The sequence below is a fragment of the Bos grunniens genome, chromosome X (assembly GCF_055505025.1).
Source record: "Bos grunniens cultivar Pamir isolate PY7600 chromosome X, Bosgru_T2T1.0, whole genome shotgun sequence".
Taxonomy (NCBI): domain Eukaryota; kingdom Metazoa; phylum Chordata; class Mammalia; order Artiodactyla; family Bovidae; genus Bos; species Bos grunniens.
This window is the reverse complement of record NC_141194.1, coordinates 85,418,820-85,434,419: the sequence shown is the minus strand read 5'-3', so window position 1 is coordinate 85,434,419 and position 15,600 is coordinate 85,418,820. Positions and strand designations below refer to the sequence as shown.

Sequence of the window (15,600 nt, the reverse complement as noted above, 5' to 3'; positions counted from 1 at the left end):
TCCCCTTCTTCTCCTGCGTTCAATCTTTCCCTGCATTGGGGTCTTTTCTATTGAATCAGCTCTTCCCATCAGGTGGCCAAAGTACTGGAGCTTCAGCATCAGTCCTTCCAATGAATATTCAGGACTGATTTCCTTTAGGATGGACTGGTTGGATCTCCTTGCAGTCCAAGGGACTCTCAAGAGTCTTCTCCAACACCACAGTTCAAAAGCATCAATTCTTCAGCATTCAGCCTTCTTTAGAGTCCAACTCTCACAACTGTACATGACTGCTGGAAAAACCATAGCTTTGACTAGATGGACCTTTGTTGGCAAAGTAATATCTCTGCTTTTTAATATGCTGTCTAGGTTGGTCATACCATTCTTCCAAGGAGCAAGCATCTTTCAATTTCATGGCTACAGTCACCACCGGTAGTGATTTTGGAGTCCAAGAAAATAAAGCCTCTCACTGTTTCCTTTGTATCCCCATCTATTTGCCATGAAGTTATGGGACTGGATACCATGATCTTAGTTTCTTGAATGTTCAGTTTTAAGCTAGCTTTTTCACTCTCCTCTTTCACTTTCATCAAGAGGCTCTTTAGTTCTTTGCTTTCTACCATTAGGGTGGTATCATCTGCATATCTGAGGTTACTGATATTTCTCCCGACAATCTTGATTCCAGCTTGTGCTTCATCCCGCCAGGCATTTCACATGATGTACTCTGCATGTAAGTAAAATAAACCAAGTGACAATATATAGCCTTGACATACTCCTTTCCCAATTTGGAACCAGTCCACTGCTCCATGTCCAATTGTAACTGTCGCTTCTTGACCTGCATACATGTTTCTCAGGAGGCAGGTAAGGTGATCTGGGAGTCCCATCTCTTTAAGAATTTTCCACATTTTTGTTGTGATCCACACAGTCAAAAGCTTTGGCATAGTCAATGAAGCAGAAGTAGACATTTTTCTGGAATTCTCTTGCTTTTGCTATGATCCAACAGATGTTGGCAATTTGATCTCTGGTTCCTCTGCCCTTTCTAAATCCAGCTTGAACATCTGCAAGTTTTCAATTCACATACTGTTGAAGCCTGGCTTGGAGAATTTTGAGCATTACTTTGCTCACGTGTGTAGTGAATGCAATTGTGCAACAGTTTGAACATTCTTTGACATTACCCTTCTTTGGGACTGGAATGAAAACTGACCTTTTCCAGTCCTATGGCCACTGCTTAGTTTTCCAAATATGCTGGCATATTGAGTGCAGCACTTTAACAGCTGCACTTTTAGGATTTGAAATAGCTCAGCTGGAAGCTCATCACTTCCATTAGCTTTGTTCATAGTCATGCTTCCTAAGGCCCACGTGACTTCGTACTCCAAGGCTCTAAGTGAGTGATCACACCATCGTGGTTATCTGGATCATTAAGATCGGTTTTGTATAATTTTTCTGTGTACTAGTAAAAGAAATGATAAATGCCAGGTCAAATACTAACTGAAATGCTACTAGCTTGAAATTTAACTTTTTTTTAATGGTTGTTTCTGCCTATAACGCCTTGAATCTAGTTTTCATAATTTTCAATAAGTATGGAAAAATAAATAATACTTCAAAGCTTAAATTAGGCTCTCCTGCATATAAGCTTCATGCATCTCTAATATGGGTTGGTAAGATGACATTTTAAAAGATTCCAACATTCCTATGAAAACTTAGTTGCTCGAGGTATAGAGACACTATTACATACCTTTAAAAATGAGCTAAACATGGTGCTTATAGTTAACAGTACTATACACTTAAAAATGTGTTGACAGGATTGATCATGTTATGTGTTTTTTATCACAATAAAAAATACTTGCTAAAATTGATATACATCTATATGATAGAAGAGGAAGTCATTAACCAAAAACAGCTGGTGCTTCAGTTATCTCTAAGAATGTAATGTACAAACTAAACCGACCATAGTGGGTCCTGTTAAAGAGACACTGGAGACAAGGTACAGTGAGCTGAGCATGCTAAGTAGGATGCCTTCATATGACTGCATTCTGCATTTAGAAATTACAGCTGGGTCTCTCCTTTCATAGTATCTGTTCCATAATCTTTGTGATGGAGAATATCTGTGAGCAAGCTATATAAAAGAAACTTCCTACATCTAAGGAGAGGCTATTAATACCTAAATACATAGGCCTAAAAATAAGACACATCTGAATACCTGAGGATTTATAACTATTCTCATTGACACAGCAAGGAAAAAAAAAAGGATTAATGACCAGAGAGCGGCTACATTTATCCACTTGGGCTATACTTAAGCAAAGAGTCGGACACAACTGAGCGACTAAACAAAACACTTAAGCTACTTGTCCCATGGCTCCCAAACTCACCCAGAGGCCTCAATGTGAGGACACAATGTGAATGATTATCAATGTGGTCTCTAGGGAGCACTCGGGGGGAGCCATACACAAGCTCTCTTATGTTGTTAAACGTCATGATATGCATCTGTGGCTGGTAGCCATCATTTCTTTCTAACCAGAGTGCCACCAACCCTTGGTCCTAAAGGAGGAACACCTAGGTTTGTATCATGTAAAATACGCCTCTTGTAGCAGTCCTGCTCCAGACTCGGCACTCGGTCCCTTTATCTGCCCTCAATCCAGGTGTCATCTCATTTGACAACAATCTTATTTTTTCTCCTTCCCTGATTCCCACATGCCCTCTACTCCTACCTCCAGCTCTATGTGACTCTCTTTCTCCACAGAGCCATGCTTTCAGTGTGAAAGGGTGGATTTCTGCAAAACAACTTGCTGAACAGGGCAATGGTTAGAGCAGTTTGTGGAGTGAAATATACCACAAATCACGTATCACCTCATTAGTGTCAGAGAAATAGAAAGCAGTATCATTCCCATTTGTTCTCATGGGTGGGGGGAGGGCATTGAATTGACAAGGGTGTGGGGCAGATGGATCCATGAATTGAACAAAAATTTTTAATCACTGACTGCCTGGCCCCCTACTCCTACCATCAAAGAGCTATTCCACAAATTCAAGTACCTGGCCAAGCTATTGGGAAGATTTTGTTCTTAATACAAAAGAAGCATGAGAGTTTGTTTGTTTTAATCATGGGGAATTTGACAAAATGTATTGAGAACAATAATCTAACATGGAAAAAAGGCCAGAAGACTTCATTAAATTCTTCTTTAGTGAATAAATCAGCAACACTGTCTTCCATTTACCATCTTTTTTTGAAAAAAGTGAAAAAAGCACCCATCATCTAAACACTTACCTCACTGCTGTTCAAAATCAGGACGCAGAGGGTATTTGTCTTACTACAATAAGGTATGCGCTTGAAGTCTAAGTTTTACCAGTTATATAACTTATTTGCACCCCAAACTACCTACACTTAACCATGTGATTTTTAGGCTACATAAGCAATACTAATGTCACAGAGAAGAAGCACATCAACGTGACTAGCACGGGAGCATTTCTTTGAGGCAGACACAGTGCGGTGGCCTTCAGGCTGACAACACCAAAGCTGATTTTTCATAAATTCTATACTATGAGAATGACTCAAAGATCCACCAGTGCCTGAAGCAAAGCTGAGAATCTGGTGTCACTACCTTGCAGCAATCTAAGATCTCACTATAAGATATGTTACTAGAATCGTGTGTAACATGCTTACAGAAAGTTTATGGAATGGCAAGGCGAGCTACATAGGCAGTTAGGTCAATCTCACTACTTTCCATTACTAGAGAGCTGGTCAGCATCTTCCGGCAGGATATTGCATAATACAGTCAACTGTGCTCTCCCAGCATTGCATGTGGCTTTGGGTCACAGTGTGGATTATCTGTAAAATGAAACAGATAGGGGAAAGGCAAGAATCATCAAGACTATCACAGACCTTATTTTAAAAACTAGAATTAGTAGGCCTGTACTCAAGCAGAATTTTTCACATTTGCCCATCCACTGAAGACTGCAAAGATCACAAACCAATATGGCTGATCCTTTCCATTGATAATAACTCTCTTTGATCAATAAGCAAGGATGCAAAACAGATCCAGTTTGATTCTTTACTTTCTAAGCTTGAGGACACAGGACCTAGAATCTAGTACCAGATAGTACTTTCTATCCTTCAGAAATTTCCTTTCATCCAAGACCTAAAATTACAAGTTCCTGAGATGGTCCTCCACAAGGCTCTATTTTGTTGAAAGTTATGCTATGATATACACATAAGGAAATTAAAAAATCACTGACTGCTTTCAAACTGATAAGCCTGAAGACTGAGAAAATATATAAACCTACAGTAGGGAAACCCAACATTCTATCAGTATTTCCACTGACAAAGCTGAAAACTATCACTGATCTCTACCCATTTCAGCAGCTCAAAGCTGCAGAGGGGGAGAAAGGGAGGTTGAAGAGATCCCAAGAGACCAACCAAATCCTCACAATAGCTCTTTGCTGCTCTGTGGCTGTTAATTAAAAAAGAAATGACATTTGATAACTGCCAACACCTGAAATATACATATTAAAAATCTGATTTCACCTGACCAATTATTTATTTCTAGAAGACTCCTGAGAGTCCCTTGGACTGCAAGGAGATCAAACCAGTCTATCCTAAAGAAAATCAGTCTTGAATATTCATTGGAAGGACTGATGCTGAAGCTCCAATACTTTGGCCACCTGATGCAAAGAGCTGACTCACTGGCAAATACCCTGATGCTGGGAAAGATTGAAGCCAGGAGGAGAAGGGGACGAAAGAGAATGAGATGGTTGGATGGCATCACCAACTCAATGGACATGAGTCTGAGCAAGCTCCAGGAGTTGGTGATCGACAGGGAAGCCTGGCATGCTGCAGTCCACGGGGTCACAGAGTCGGACACTACTGAGCAACTGAACTGCTCCCCTCCCCCACCATGTTTTTTAGTGGCACCACCATTCTCTTGGTTCCTCAGATGTATGAATTCTGAATTATGTTCAAAGCCTCTCTTATATTCACCTGCCCCAGCAATGGGAATTTGGTAGATTTTCCCCCCATAATGCCTCTTTACTCACATGCAATCACCTAATTTCAGGTCCTTGTCTAAAAGCTATCTCAGCTATCTTCATACTCAATCCAAATTCAATCAAACCAACATGTCTTCTACTCCTTTCTCTCAAATTAGATACAGTTGGGAATAGGTGAAAGGTGGAAGGAAGGTCCTTACACTTGAGATCAAATTTCACAGCAATTCCAACAGAGCTGTTGAACAAACTTTTCCTGAGCACAAGAATAGCTAGGCACAGAGCCAAGAAAAGAAGAGCCAATGATGGAAGCCAAAAAGCAGGTGAGCTGCAATCTTTCCACTCCTACACAAAACCTGGCCCTAGAGTGCGAGTCCCTGCATACACTGATAACTCCTTCCACTTCTTGATTTTCCAACCTTCCTAGATTCACAAACTATGTCCCTGGGGTCCATTCCTTGTGCCCTCATCACCTTAAGTCTAGCTGTTCTCTCCTACCTTTAGGCTCCTCTTCCAATTCATCCTACATTCTAGAGGACTCGTCTACAAATTCTGTTCCCTTCCTAATATGAAAAACTATAATCAGATCCAATATTTCTTATGCAGCATTCTCAGAGGGTTCCCAAGCCAAAAGGCTACTTTCCATTTCCTTGAAGTTTTATGATCTTAGAGACCAGAGCAAGGGGAGTGGTATGGCAAATGCTGAGTGTTTAAGTTGCTGACTGAAGACAGCTGCTGGGAATCCCCAAGTGCTGTGGCAAGGGGTGTGGCGGTGACAGCAACCGGTTTGAGAACAACCAAGTAAGACTTCTAGATCTACTGTTCACAGGCTCTTACCAATAATCTCTGTACTTCTGCCATTTAAAAACCTGGCTCAAAAGTTGTCCTCTCCCCACAGCCTTCTTCTTGGCCACTCCTTTACCCCATGTCATTACCATGCTCATGTACCGCATTTTTCATGCGTCTAATTCACCTATAATCATCTATATATTGCTCTGCAAGCATGTTAAGTATCATATCTTAAACGACACTGTGAGCTCTGTGAGGATAGAACTATTCTTCTATTTCTCTAGTTTCCAACCACGGAACTCAGCCAAGTGTATATGCTAATAAGAAAAAAAAATACCAGGTTTCCTCCCCCAGTGACATATAATTTCCACTCAGCTATTCAACACTAACATTTTTACAGGTGAGCAAGTTTGAAAGTATGGTACACTAAGAGCTGTAGAAAATACACCCACACTTGATAGAAAAGATGCCACTTATGGTTGGACCAAACATAAAATATGCCCCACCCAACCAACTAAATTATTACACCATACTTTTTCCTTTGGGCACTTTTCTTTCTGCTACATAAGCCTGTGGCTCATTTTTGTTCTTAGCAACACTGTAACTACAGAAGCTCAACTCTAAATAAGTTCACTGTTGGGAATCTACTCTTCCCACCTACACAACCACTGGCTTCCCACACTGTCTCCAGTGTCTTCTGAGCAACTGCCCAATTACTGATTGTGGAAAGACAGCTTACACACTGAAGGTCCATTCTTGGCAGCCCCTGGGTTTTACTGCTGGTCCTCATGCACTTAGCTTAATTGATTCAGAACAGTATCAAAAAGACATTATTACACAAGTTGGGGGGGTAAAAAGACTATTTAAGAAAATTTAAATGTAAGAGCCCTGGTCATTGTGCTGCTTTAAAACAGGCAAGCATGTGTGACATGGAGAGAACAGAAAAACGCCTATTGAAATAGGGAACTGACTAATTTCATTGCACAAGTTTTAGTGTTTCGCACATATACATTCTCAAAAAGATGGTCTGTTAATGGGAAACACAACTGACTTCAAAATTATAATAAACTGCAATAATAGGATATAGTGTTTTAACACAATTTCAAAAAGTGTACAATCTTTTAAAGACAACAATGTGAATGTTAGTCTGTTTCTGAGAAACACATACTTAGAGAAAAAAACAATATATGCGTGGGCTAACAGAGCAGTTTTCTCTTTCTCAGTAGTGGTCTTTCTTCCCACTGGACTTAGAGATCCTTCTCGGTTGCTATCGACTAACTGGGACCTGAATGCAGCACAAACACAATTCATAAGCACAAAAAATTATGAGCTAGCTTATCACTCCCTTTGGCCATATGGGGGAGAAGGTAAAATAAGCATCGAGTTTTCCTTTGTAACTAAATATACCTTGCCCTACATACACCTTCATGCATGGATGTAAAAATAATTTTGTAATTTATATTTCTATATCCTACCATTTCAGTCACCGAAGGTTTTTACAGCATAAATGACAACTGGGGGCATGCCCTGCTTTCTTTTCTATAAGATAGGACACCAGATTGCCTTCCAATGGAAATAGACCTTGTTGAAAAACAACCCATATAATACCTCCCAAAATGCTCAACAATTTTTCAGACTATTATTTTAAAAGAACTATACATTACGATCATTATGCTAGCATAGATAAGGAAATCTGTAATGGCTTAGTAGCATCATCTAGGAGACACACACACCTTCTGGCTATTTTGGTCAGTCTTCATCCAAAAGGGACTTAACAGAAATAGTCTGTGCTTAAAATGCTGATTTAATATCATTTTGACCTGAGCTGTATTATCAAATCATCTTACTAACATGGGATAGGATTGTTACTGTTCTAATGAAACAAAGTGCCTACCTCTCATCTCCCTACAGCAACCCAATTCGTCCCAAGCACACCAACAAATAGTAATTTGACTACTGTGACAAGACAAGAAAAAGGTAATTGTTCAAACACCTGATGAGGGTATCTGAAAATCTGCATGTCCAAGAGTTGATTTTTTTTAAATACATGTTGTTCACTGCAATGGGGGGAAACACACTTATTGATGTTTAATAGTAAAGTATCTTTTATGTGCTCTGGTTTATACAAAATATAGTACTGCATTAACTTCAAAGGTGGTAAGAAGATTAAAATAAAAGTTCATGGGATGTGACATGCAACACAGTATTAAAGATATAAGACTGAGCAATCCCAGTGCCTTAGCAGGATCCTTTTATGTTTCTTTGTTAATGAGGGAAATTCTTAAAATGCAATCCAGCAAGCATAAGTGTGAGTAAAAAGCTTTTAAAATCTTATTACAACATGTTATTTAGTGAGCTAATCATCAAAGCATTTTTTTTAGGGGGCTTTAGTTACTAAAATCAATAAAACTCACTTAAAGATATCATATCTGAGCTGCTTTTATTCCTAAAATGTGCTCCTCACATTTAACAATTTCTGGGGAAAAAAAACCTAAAATCATACAGCAGGTTTCCAGTTAAGGGTTTCCTCCCCTCAATCTCACCTCGGACTGAAACCATCCCAAGAACCTCAGACTCTTATTAGTATCTTGGCAGCATTCAGTCTCCCTGGTGTAAGTTAGAAAGAACATGATAAAGGATATTGGCATGGAAGCAGGAAGTTTTATATTGGAAGCTGACAGTGAAAAGTGCCATTCCCTTACAGTTGCTCAAGTACTTTATTCAGGTCTTCTGCTGTCGGAACCAGCGGGGCTCAACGTGTGGTCCTGGGAACTGTAGCAGCAGCATCACCAGGGAGCTTGGTTGAAATGCAAATTCACGGCCCCACCCCAGACCAACTGAATCAGAAACTCTGGGAATGGGGCCCAGCAATTTGTGTTTTAACAAGCACTACAGGAGCTTATGAAGTAAAGTTTGAGAACCACACCTCCCCAAACTTTTCCATGTGCCTAAGAGTCACCTGGGGAAACTTGTTAAAATGCAGATTCAAATTCGGCAGGTCTGAGCTGGGGTATGTGAGCCTACATTTTGAACAAGTTCCAGGTGATGTGTCTGCAGACCACACTGCAAGTGTTTTCCCAAACCGGCTGTTTACCAAAAATCACTCAGAAGGCTCATAAAATTCGAGTACCCAGGAACCACCCCACATCAAATTAATCACAATGTCAGGAGAAAGGCCTAGTCGAATACAACATACTGGTCCTCCGCCTCAGCTACCTGGAGAGATTCTAAAAATCCTGATGCCCAGGCCCTATCCAAGACCAATTAAATCAGAATCTCTGGGGTTGGGACCCAGGCATCTGTCTTTTTAGTAATTCTTCAGTGATTCCAATGTGCAGCCAAAGTTGAGAAGGACAGTTCTGGAGTAGAACTGGCTCAACACCTGGCACAGTGGATCCCTTATAACGTTCCCATCCATAAATGCAAAGCTCTGTGAGTTGTAAAATGCACCTAAAGTCGTGTTTTCTTTAAATCATGTTTTGAACCTTAGTTCTGTGGGCACATGTGGCTGTACAACTGAGACCAAGGATTCAGTCATTCATTCCTCACTCTGAACACAAATGTTACCTTTCCTCCACTGAACAGATTTCCATTCTCCTCCCAAGCCCCAGCTATGGCTACTTCTTAGCAATGAGGTAGGTACTCAAGGAAACAGCAGCAACAGTGTTGTGTTGATACAGTTGAAACAGCAGATACACTGTATCCATACAGCCTGCTCCTATGGTGACATCCTCCCAGCCAAACCTGAAACTGATAGATCGTGGAAATTTCTAATAACCTACTGGAGTGGAAGGGTCACTGATGAAACCAGAACTTCTAAGCCCATAAAAGGCAGATTTCACCAGTGACAGACATTTTGGCAGAAAGATCCTGGGAAAGGATGAAAACGGTGTGCTTTCCTATAGGAGGATGTGCCACTGTTGAAAGCAAGTCTTCCGGTGGACAGAGACAGGACCTAAACAGCACTGCTCATGACACCATGATACTAATAACTGTGGGGGGGAAGCAATGTATCTATTTATGTCTTATGGCCCCCAGCACCAAGCCACACTAACAAGTACACAATGCTATTAAATATGTAAAACAGAAAGAAAATAGGCGCTGGTTACTAAGGCACTGTCAAGTGATTCTAGTTCTTTTACTCCCATGATCAAACCCTGCTTTGAAGAAGTTTTCCTAAATTTTTCCACAGTCCACCTCCAAAATGACTTTAAGATAAAAGAAAATAAAGATACACTCCTCTTGCCACTTAAGTGAACTTCCATTCTCCTCTTGCTCATGTTCAGTGTCTCTTCTAAATTTGTTGTTTGGTGGAATACATGACACAGTCAAGGCCTGCTAAATGATAATAGTTATTATTCTTTCACCATTGTCGCAACATATCCACAGTGGTCAAAGGGTGTCTTATTTTTTCTGTTTAATTCCAAGAGAAAGAAATCCAGTGGGTGGGGTATTAGAGAAATAATATTTAAATATGTGTGCAAAGTAGCCACTCTTAAATGACACTTTCAAAAGCAGTTTCTGTATGAGCTGGTCAAGCTCACTTTCCTTTTAAAATTCTTGTTACAGTCATTCAGTTAACCCAAACTCACTTTAAAATGTGTGAAAATAGCACCTCCTGAAAGCGTGTTCGCATATGCTTTGGAGCAATGGAGCGTGAATAGTAAAACAGCCTTTGCCAAACTCATATAACTAAACAGGAGTGAATTTTTGCAGTCCCATGACTTTGCTGAGCCAACGTATGTATCATCCCAGGACTGGCTTTAATACATCATAGACATCCAAGAGAAGGCAGAAAAGTCACAAATAAGTGACTCAACCTAATAAATATTTCATAGACTTTTTTTTACATGGCAGTCTTTTTCAAAATGAATTCTACTTCTTAACCAAAAAGCAAATTGGCTAAGTACAGGTGTGGGTTTAGGATTTAAGCTTTTAGAATTGAAACTATGAAAGTTATCAAGATATGTAATTTGACAAAGTGTCAGTCTCTGCTCTTTCACGCATTTCTTATGAACCAATGCCCAAAGAGGGACCAGGTCTGAAAGAAAATGCACAGGCCACAGAAAAGTGGCAAAAATACAAAATGAAATACATTTCAAGTATCAAAGCCAAAGAAAAACAAAACGAATTTACAATTTCCAGGATACTTTATTGCAATTTCCACTTTACATATTAAATGAATATTTTTAGACTAGGCAGAGTGTTTATACTATCCAGTCGCAGTTAATCCCCTAATCTCACAAAATGAAAAGAAGCAGTTTTAAAAGAACATCAATTTAGGTACTTACGGTATGGGGACAAGGGGCACTTGTCTTAGCCAGAAAAAGGGTTGATGCTTTTCAGTATAAGTTTCACTGAAATTTTTCTCTATTATTTTTCCCATTGATGCTAAGTACTCATAAGTAAAACAATCACCCTTTTTGTCATTCTGCCCTTCCTTGGGCTTTACATTCTGTCTTGAGCATTTAACTCAAAAAGTCAGTTTACACTCAAGTGTACACATTAAAAAAACAACACATGCCCTATCTCCCACACATCCAAATGGACAGGGATTAGAATTAACCTGGCTTTTAGCTGTAACAGTTTTATTCTAAACAATTTCAACCACACATTTGAAGGGTAAAATAAAAGTACAAAACCGGAGGAAACCATAAAATTCCTACACACTTGCTGTTTAAATAGTTCCCGAATCGTCAAACCTAACATGGGTTTCTTAAAAGTGAAATCGACACAAAAGCGAGTGCACGCGTAATGTACAAATTGACAGTGGCTCTATGGGGACAGCTCTCTTTGAATGAGCTATTACCCAGACGGTGGAATTAAAAAAAAAAAAATCTCACTCTTTAAATGTGAGAGAGCCGGCGGTGCGCTTCACTAGAAACACATTTTAATGGGTAAGTTCGGGTAAAAATAGGTCCTAAGGGAACATGTGTTTTGACAAAAAACCTCTTCCCTCCCCAGGACACAAGGAAACCCGAAGGAAAAAGATGGGTAAGCTCATAGGCTCCGGAGCTAAGTTCCATCACTGGCAGAACAGAAGTTGGATAGTTGCTATTTTTTACGTTGCAATGGGATAGTAACGCTCCATGTGCATGGTACGCGGGGCGGGAACACCGGCGGGACTTCCACTGGGGGTCAAGGAAACCCAATACAGGAGAGGTCAACACCGTGAGGGACCCAGAGCTCCCAAACCCGGGAGATGGGGAGCCGGGGTGGCGAAGGAGAGGGTCAAAACTCCTCGAAGTTATCTCAAAGAGAAAGCGAACACCTCTGGGAGTCAGCGAGCCATCTCTCGCAGCAGCACCCCTCTCCAAGTGTGGGGCGCTTGCCTCAGAGGGCAGAAAGTGCGGGGTGCCCTTACTCAGGGAGAGTGGCTCCAGGGACCCGGGGCAGCCAGAGGGGCAGGGGCAGCGGCCGGCGGGGAGGCGGACTCGTACTTTGCCTCAACTCTGAGCCCCATCCCGAGCGCAAGGGAGAGGGCGGCGGAGGGCACGGTACTCACTAGGGCTCGTTGGTGAACCGGGGGGTCCGGGGCTGCTGGTATCCGTACAGGTGACAGTAGAGCACATCGAAGCAAAAGCAGCACATCTCCGCTGACACCACCATCTTCCGGGAGCCGGGCGATGAGGACGAGGAGGCGGACGACAAGGAGGGCGAGGGAGAGGTGGCGGCGGCCGGGGTAGAAAGTAGGGTCCCCACTCCGCAGCTCGGAGGGGGCGACAAGGAAATCCCCCCGCCGCCGCCGCCGCAGCCCTGGGGGGGAGAGAGGGTACAGCCGCTGCCGCTACCTCCTCCGGCTAGACCTCCTAGCCCGTTGAGCCGCGTACCGGCGCCTCCTAGTCCCAGCTCCCCTGCTCGGCACTGGCTCTCTCCACTGCAGTGGGAGGAGGAGGAGGCGCCACCACCGCCACCCGAGCCAGAGGGGGGCGAACTGGACAGTTTCTGCTTCTTCACCCCGCAGCAACCCGCCGCCATCTTGGAACGGTCTCCCCCACGCAGCGCTTCCGACCCATAAGTGAGGCGAGCTGGCGGCGGGGGCGAGCACGCTGCGGCCCCGGCCGCCGGGGGCGCGCCAGGGGCTCGCGGGCCACGCGCGCGCGCGCCGCTCCCTGGTCCGGCCGCCCGGCCACGCGGCCAGCCCGCGCGCGCCCCCGCCCCGGCGCGCGCCCCGCGCTTTCGCGGCTCGGCACCTCTCGCCTGTCCCGCCGGCCTCGCGCCTCCTCCTCCTCGGAGCCGAGCCTCAGCCTCGAGCCCCGCGGCCCTACGAGGATGAGAGACGGGAAGCCCAGTAGGAAGGAAAGAGAAGAAAGCGGAGAATGGGAGCAAAGGGAGGAAGTGGGCACCCCGGAGACGGAGGAGCGAAAGGGAAACTAATGGGAAGGAAGCGGGGAGAAACAAGAAAGTCCGAAGTAAGTATCCAAGTCCCAAAGTACGACTCAGTGACGGGCACTGCACATAGTGTTAGTGACACCTGAGCCAAATTAAATGGAACCTGAGCCACCGGCCTCAAATACGCTAGGTTCTGAACTGCCGGAGTGTGATCAAGCAGGTGCTTGGAACTCCACACCTGAGATCGCCCCTTATGAATCAGTCGGGGAACGGGCCATACTGCAGTGACTCCATCTGAACACGCATATAATCTTTTTTCCAAGATTATGGTAAAAGAGACACACTCTGTCCTTATTGACAGACATTCCAGCCCAATCGACTCTATATATCCCCATGCGTGTTCCTCAACTTTCCTTCCTAGCCTCGTAAAGACCTTTAAAAGCAAAAAATAAAATCCTAACCAACACCTCACTGGTTCACAAATGTTCATTGTGGTCTGGAACTTGCACTGGTGGGTTATTGGGAGAGGGGATTGGCTTGGGAACAAAGCAGATTAGAAATATATCTGTAGTTAGCACAGATCTTACAGATAAACAGGGCAGGTAGTATACTTAGTCACAAGTTGAAAGATTTTGTTCAGGTATATGATGAGTTGTTAGTATTCTTTTAAAATTTTCTCAAAGAATGCTTGGATGGATGAGGAGGCGTTTGATTGAGTCACTCCCATTCTGGGCGCCCAAGACAATAATCAAATGTAAAATATTCATAGAAACGAAACCTCATAGAAACAAAGTCTAAGCTTTTTGTGTTGTGTCTATGCCTTGCCAAAACATCTAGACAAAGTGAGGTATCTATCTGCATATTTGGAGGCATCAGAGGATTGATTGATTTTGTCACCTTTGAGCTAAATATGTGATATCTTGCAGATAGGTGAGGGCTGTTCATTTCACTCCAGGGGAAAAATAAGTCAACAAATTTTGAGCCTCTGTGTCTAGTATGTTTATGACACTGTTATTATTTAGTCACTAAGTGATGTCCAATTCTTCTGTAACCCCGTGAACTGTAGCCCACCAGGCTCCTCTGTCCTTGGGATTTCCCAGGCAAGAATACTGGAATGGGTTGCCATTCCCTTCTCCAGGGGATCTTTCCGACCCAGGGATCAAACCCACATCTCTTGTGTCTCCTGCATTGGCAGGCAGATTCTTTACCACTGAGCTACCAGGGGACTTGTGTTGAAATCCAGGAACTATTCTTCCCCACTCTAAAAGTTTATGAATTGAGTCAGATCTGTGCACCTAATCAGATAAATAACTACTATTTATTGAGCACTTTTTGGGTGCCAAATGCCATGCCTCATCTTACCCCTGCTGCTGCTGCTGCTAAGTCGCTTCAGTTGTGTCCGACTCTGTGCGACCTCAGAGACGGCAGCCCACCAGGCTCCGCCATCCCTGGGATTCTCCAGGCAAGAACACTGGAGTGGGCTGCCATTTCCCTCTCCAATGCATGAAAATGAAAAGTGAAAGTGAAGTCGCTCAGTCGTGTCCGACCCTAGGTGACCCCATGGACTGCAGCCTTCCAGGCTCCTCCGTCCATGGGATTTTCCAGGCAAGAGTACTGGAGTGGGGTGCCATTGCCTTCTCCATCATCTTACCCCATAACCCTACAAATAATATATTATGTCATTTGATCTTCACATGAGGTTGAAGAGGTTGCTCATTTACAGATGAGGAAATTGAACCTCAGTAGTAACTTGCCCAACATCACACACCTATAAAGTGATGGATTTTAATGTGAACATGTCTGACTCCAAAAACCATGCTGTTGTGCTACACTGCCTCTCAGTACTTGTGTAGGATAAAAGGCTAGAGACGGATAAAAGATGGTGACATTAAGCTACAGTAGGTGGACTGGAGGTTAAATAAAAACAAGAACATCGTTTTTATGGAAAGATTAGAAAACACTGAAATATGTTAAGAAGGAAAGATGAAGACTCTCCTAAAAGAGAGATTTTATGAAACAGACAGATCAATTGTCTAGGATAGTTAGATGCAACCTAAAGGCGAAAGAGATGGTTTAACTGGTTTGTGATATGTGATCACATCCTCTCAAACCTCATCATTGCTGTTAGAACTATCCTCCTGTTTGAGGGAAAATAACAATTTGTTGTCAACCACTGGTGTAGTTTTTAAAAAATGTATTAATTTGTCTGTGTTGCAGAAGAGAAAGCAGATTTTCTTTCTTTCTTTCTTTTTTTTTTTTTTTACTGCTTCACAACAACCAGTACCGTTAGAGTGTTTTGTTTTGTTCTTTATCCTTAACTATCAGAGCCTACCTTTTAATTTGTTTGAAACTAGGACAAATACAATATCAGACAATAGGTACCAATTTATTCAGCACTCCACTAAGAAGTGGTCACTTCTAGAGTAGAAAAGCAGAGCCATTTAATGACATCACACAACAGTGTAGCACAGGAAGCAAAGTAGGATACCATGGATGGCTGCTTCTGCTAGGGGAATTCAGGAAAGCAGA

General features: G+C 42.6%; 1 protein-coding gene and 1 long non-coding RNA gene across 5 annotated transcripts in view; one reads left to right on the top strand and one right to left on the bottom strand.

Annotated features, from left to right (window-relative positions):
* The window catches only part of AMMECR1 (AMMECR nuclear protein 1), a 114,605-nt gene extending 101,821 nt beyond the window's left edge, over positions 1 to 12,784 (bottom strand). For 3 of the 4 annotated variants that reach the window (XR_015158439.1, XR_015158440.1, XM_086386589.1), the window contains exon 1: positions 12,245 to 12,774. Coding sequence is in view for 2 of the 4 variants with exons in the window: in XM_086386589.1 (XP_086242715.1) it covers positions 12,245 to 12,717 (473 nt within the window). In the remaining 2 variants the exon portion in view is untranslated. Of the gene's footprint in view, positions 1 to 12,244 lie in introns of all 4 variants that reach the window. The other variant, XM_086386590.1, reaches the window with a different exon arrangement.
* Positions 12,785 to 12,889: 105 nt separating this feature from the next.
* LOC147340806 (uncharacterized) overlaps positions 12,890 to 15,600 on the top strand; it is a 53,598-nt gene continuing 50,887 nt past the window's right edge. Inside the window, exon 1 of the long non-coding RNA XR_015158451.1 lies at positions 12,890 to 13,151. This is a non-coding gene — a long non-coding RNA (uncharacterized LOC147340806). The remainder of the gene's footprint in view (positions 13,152 to 15,600) is intronic.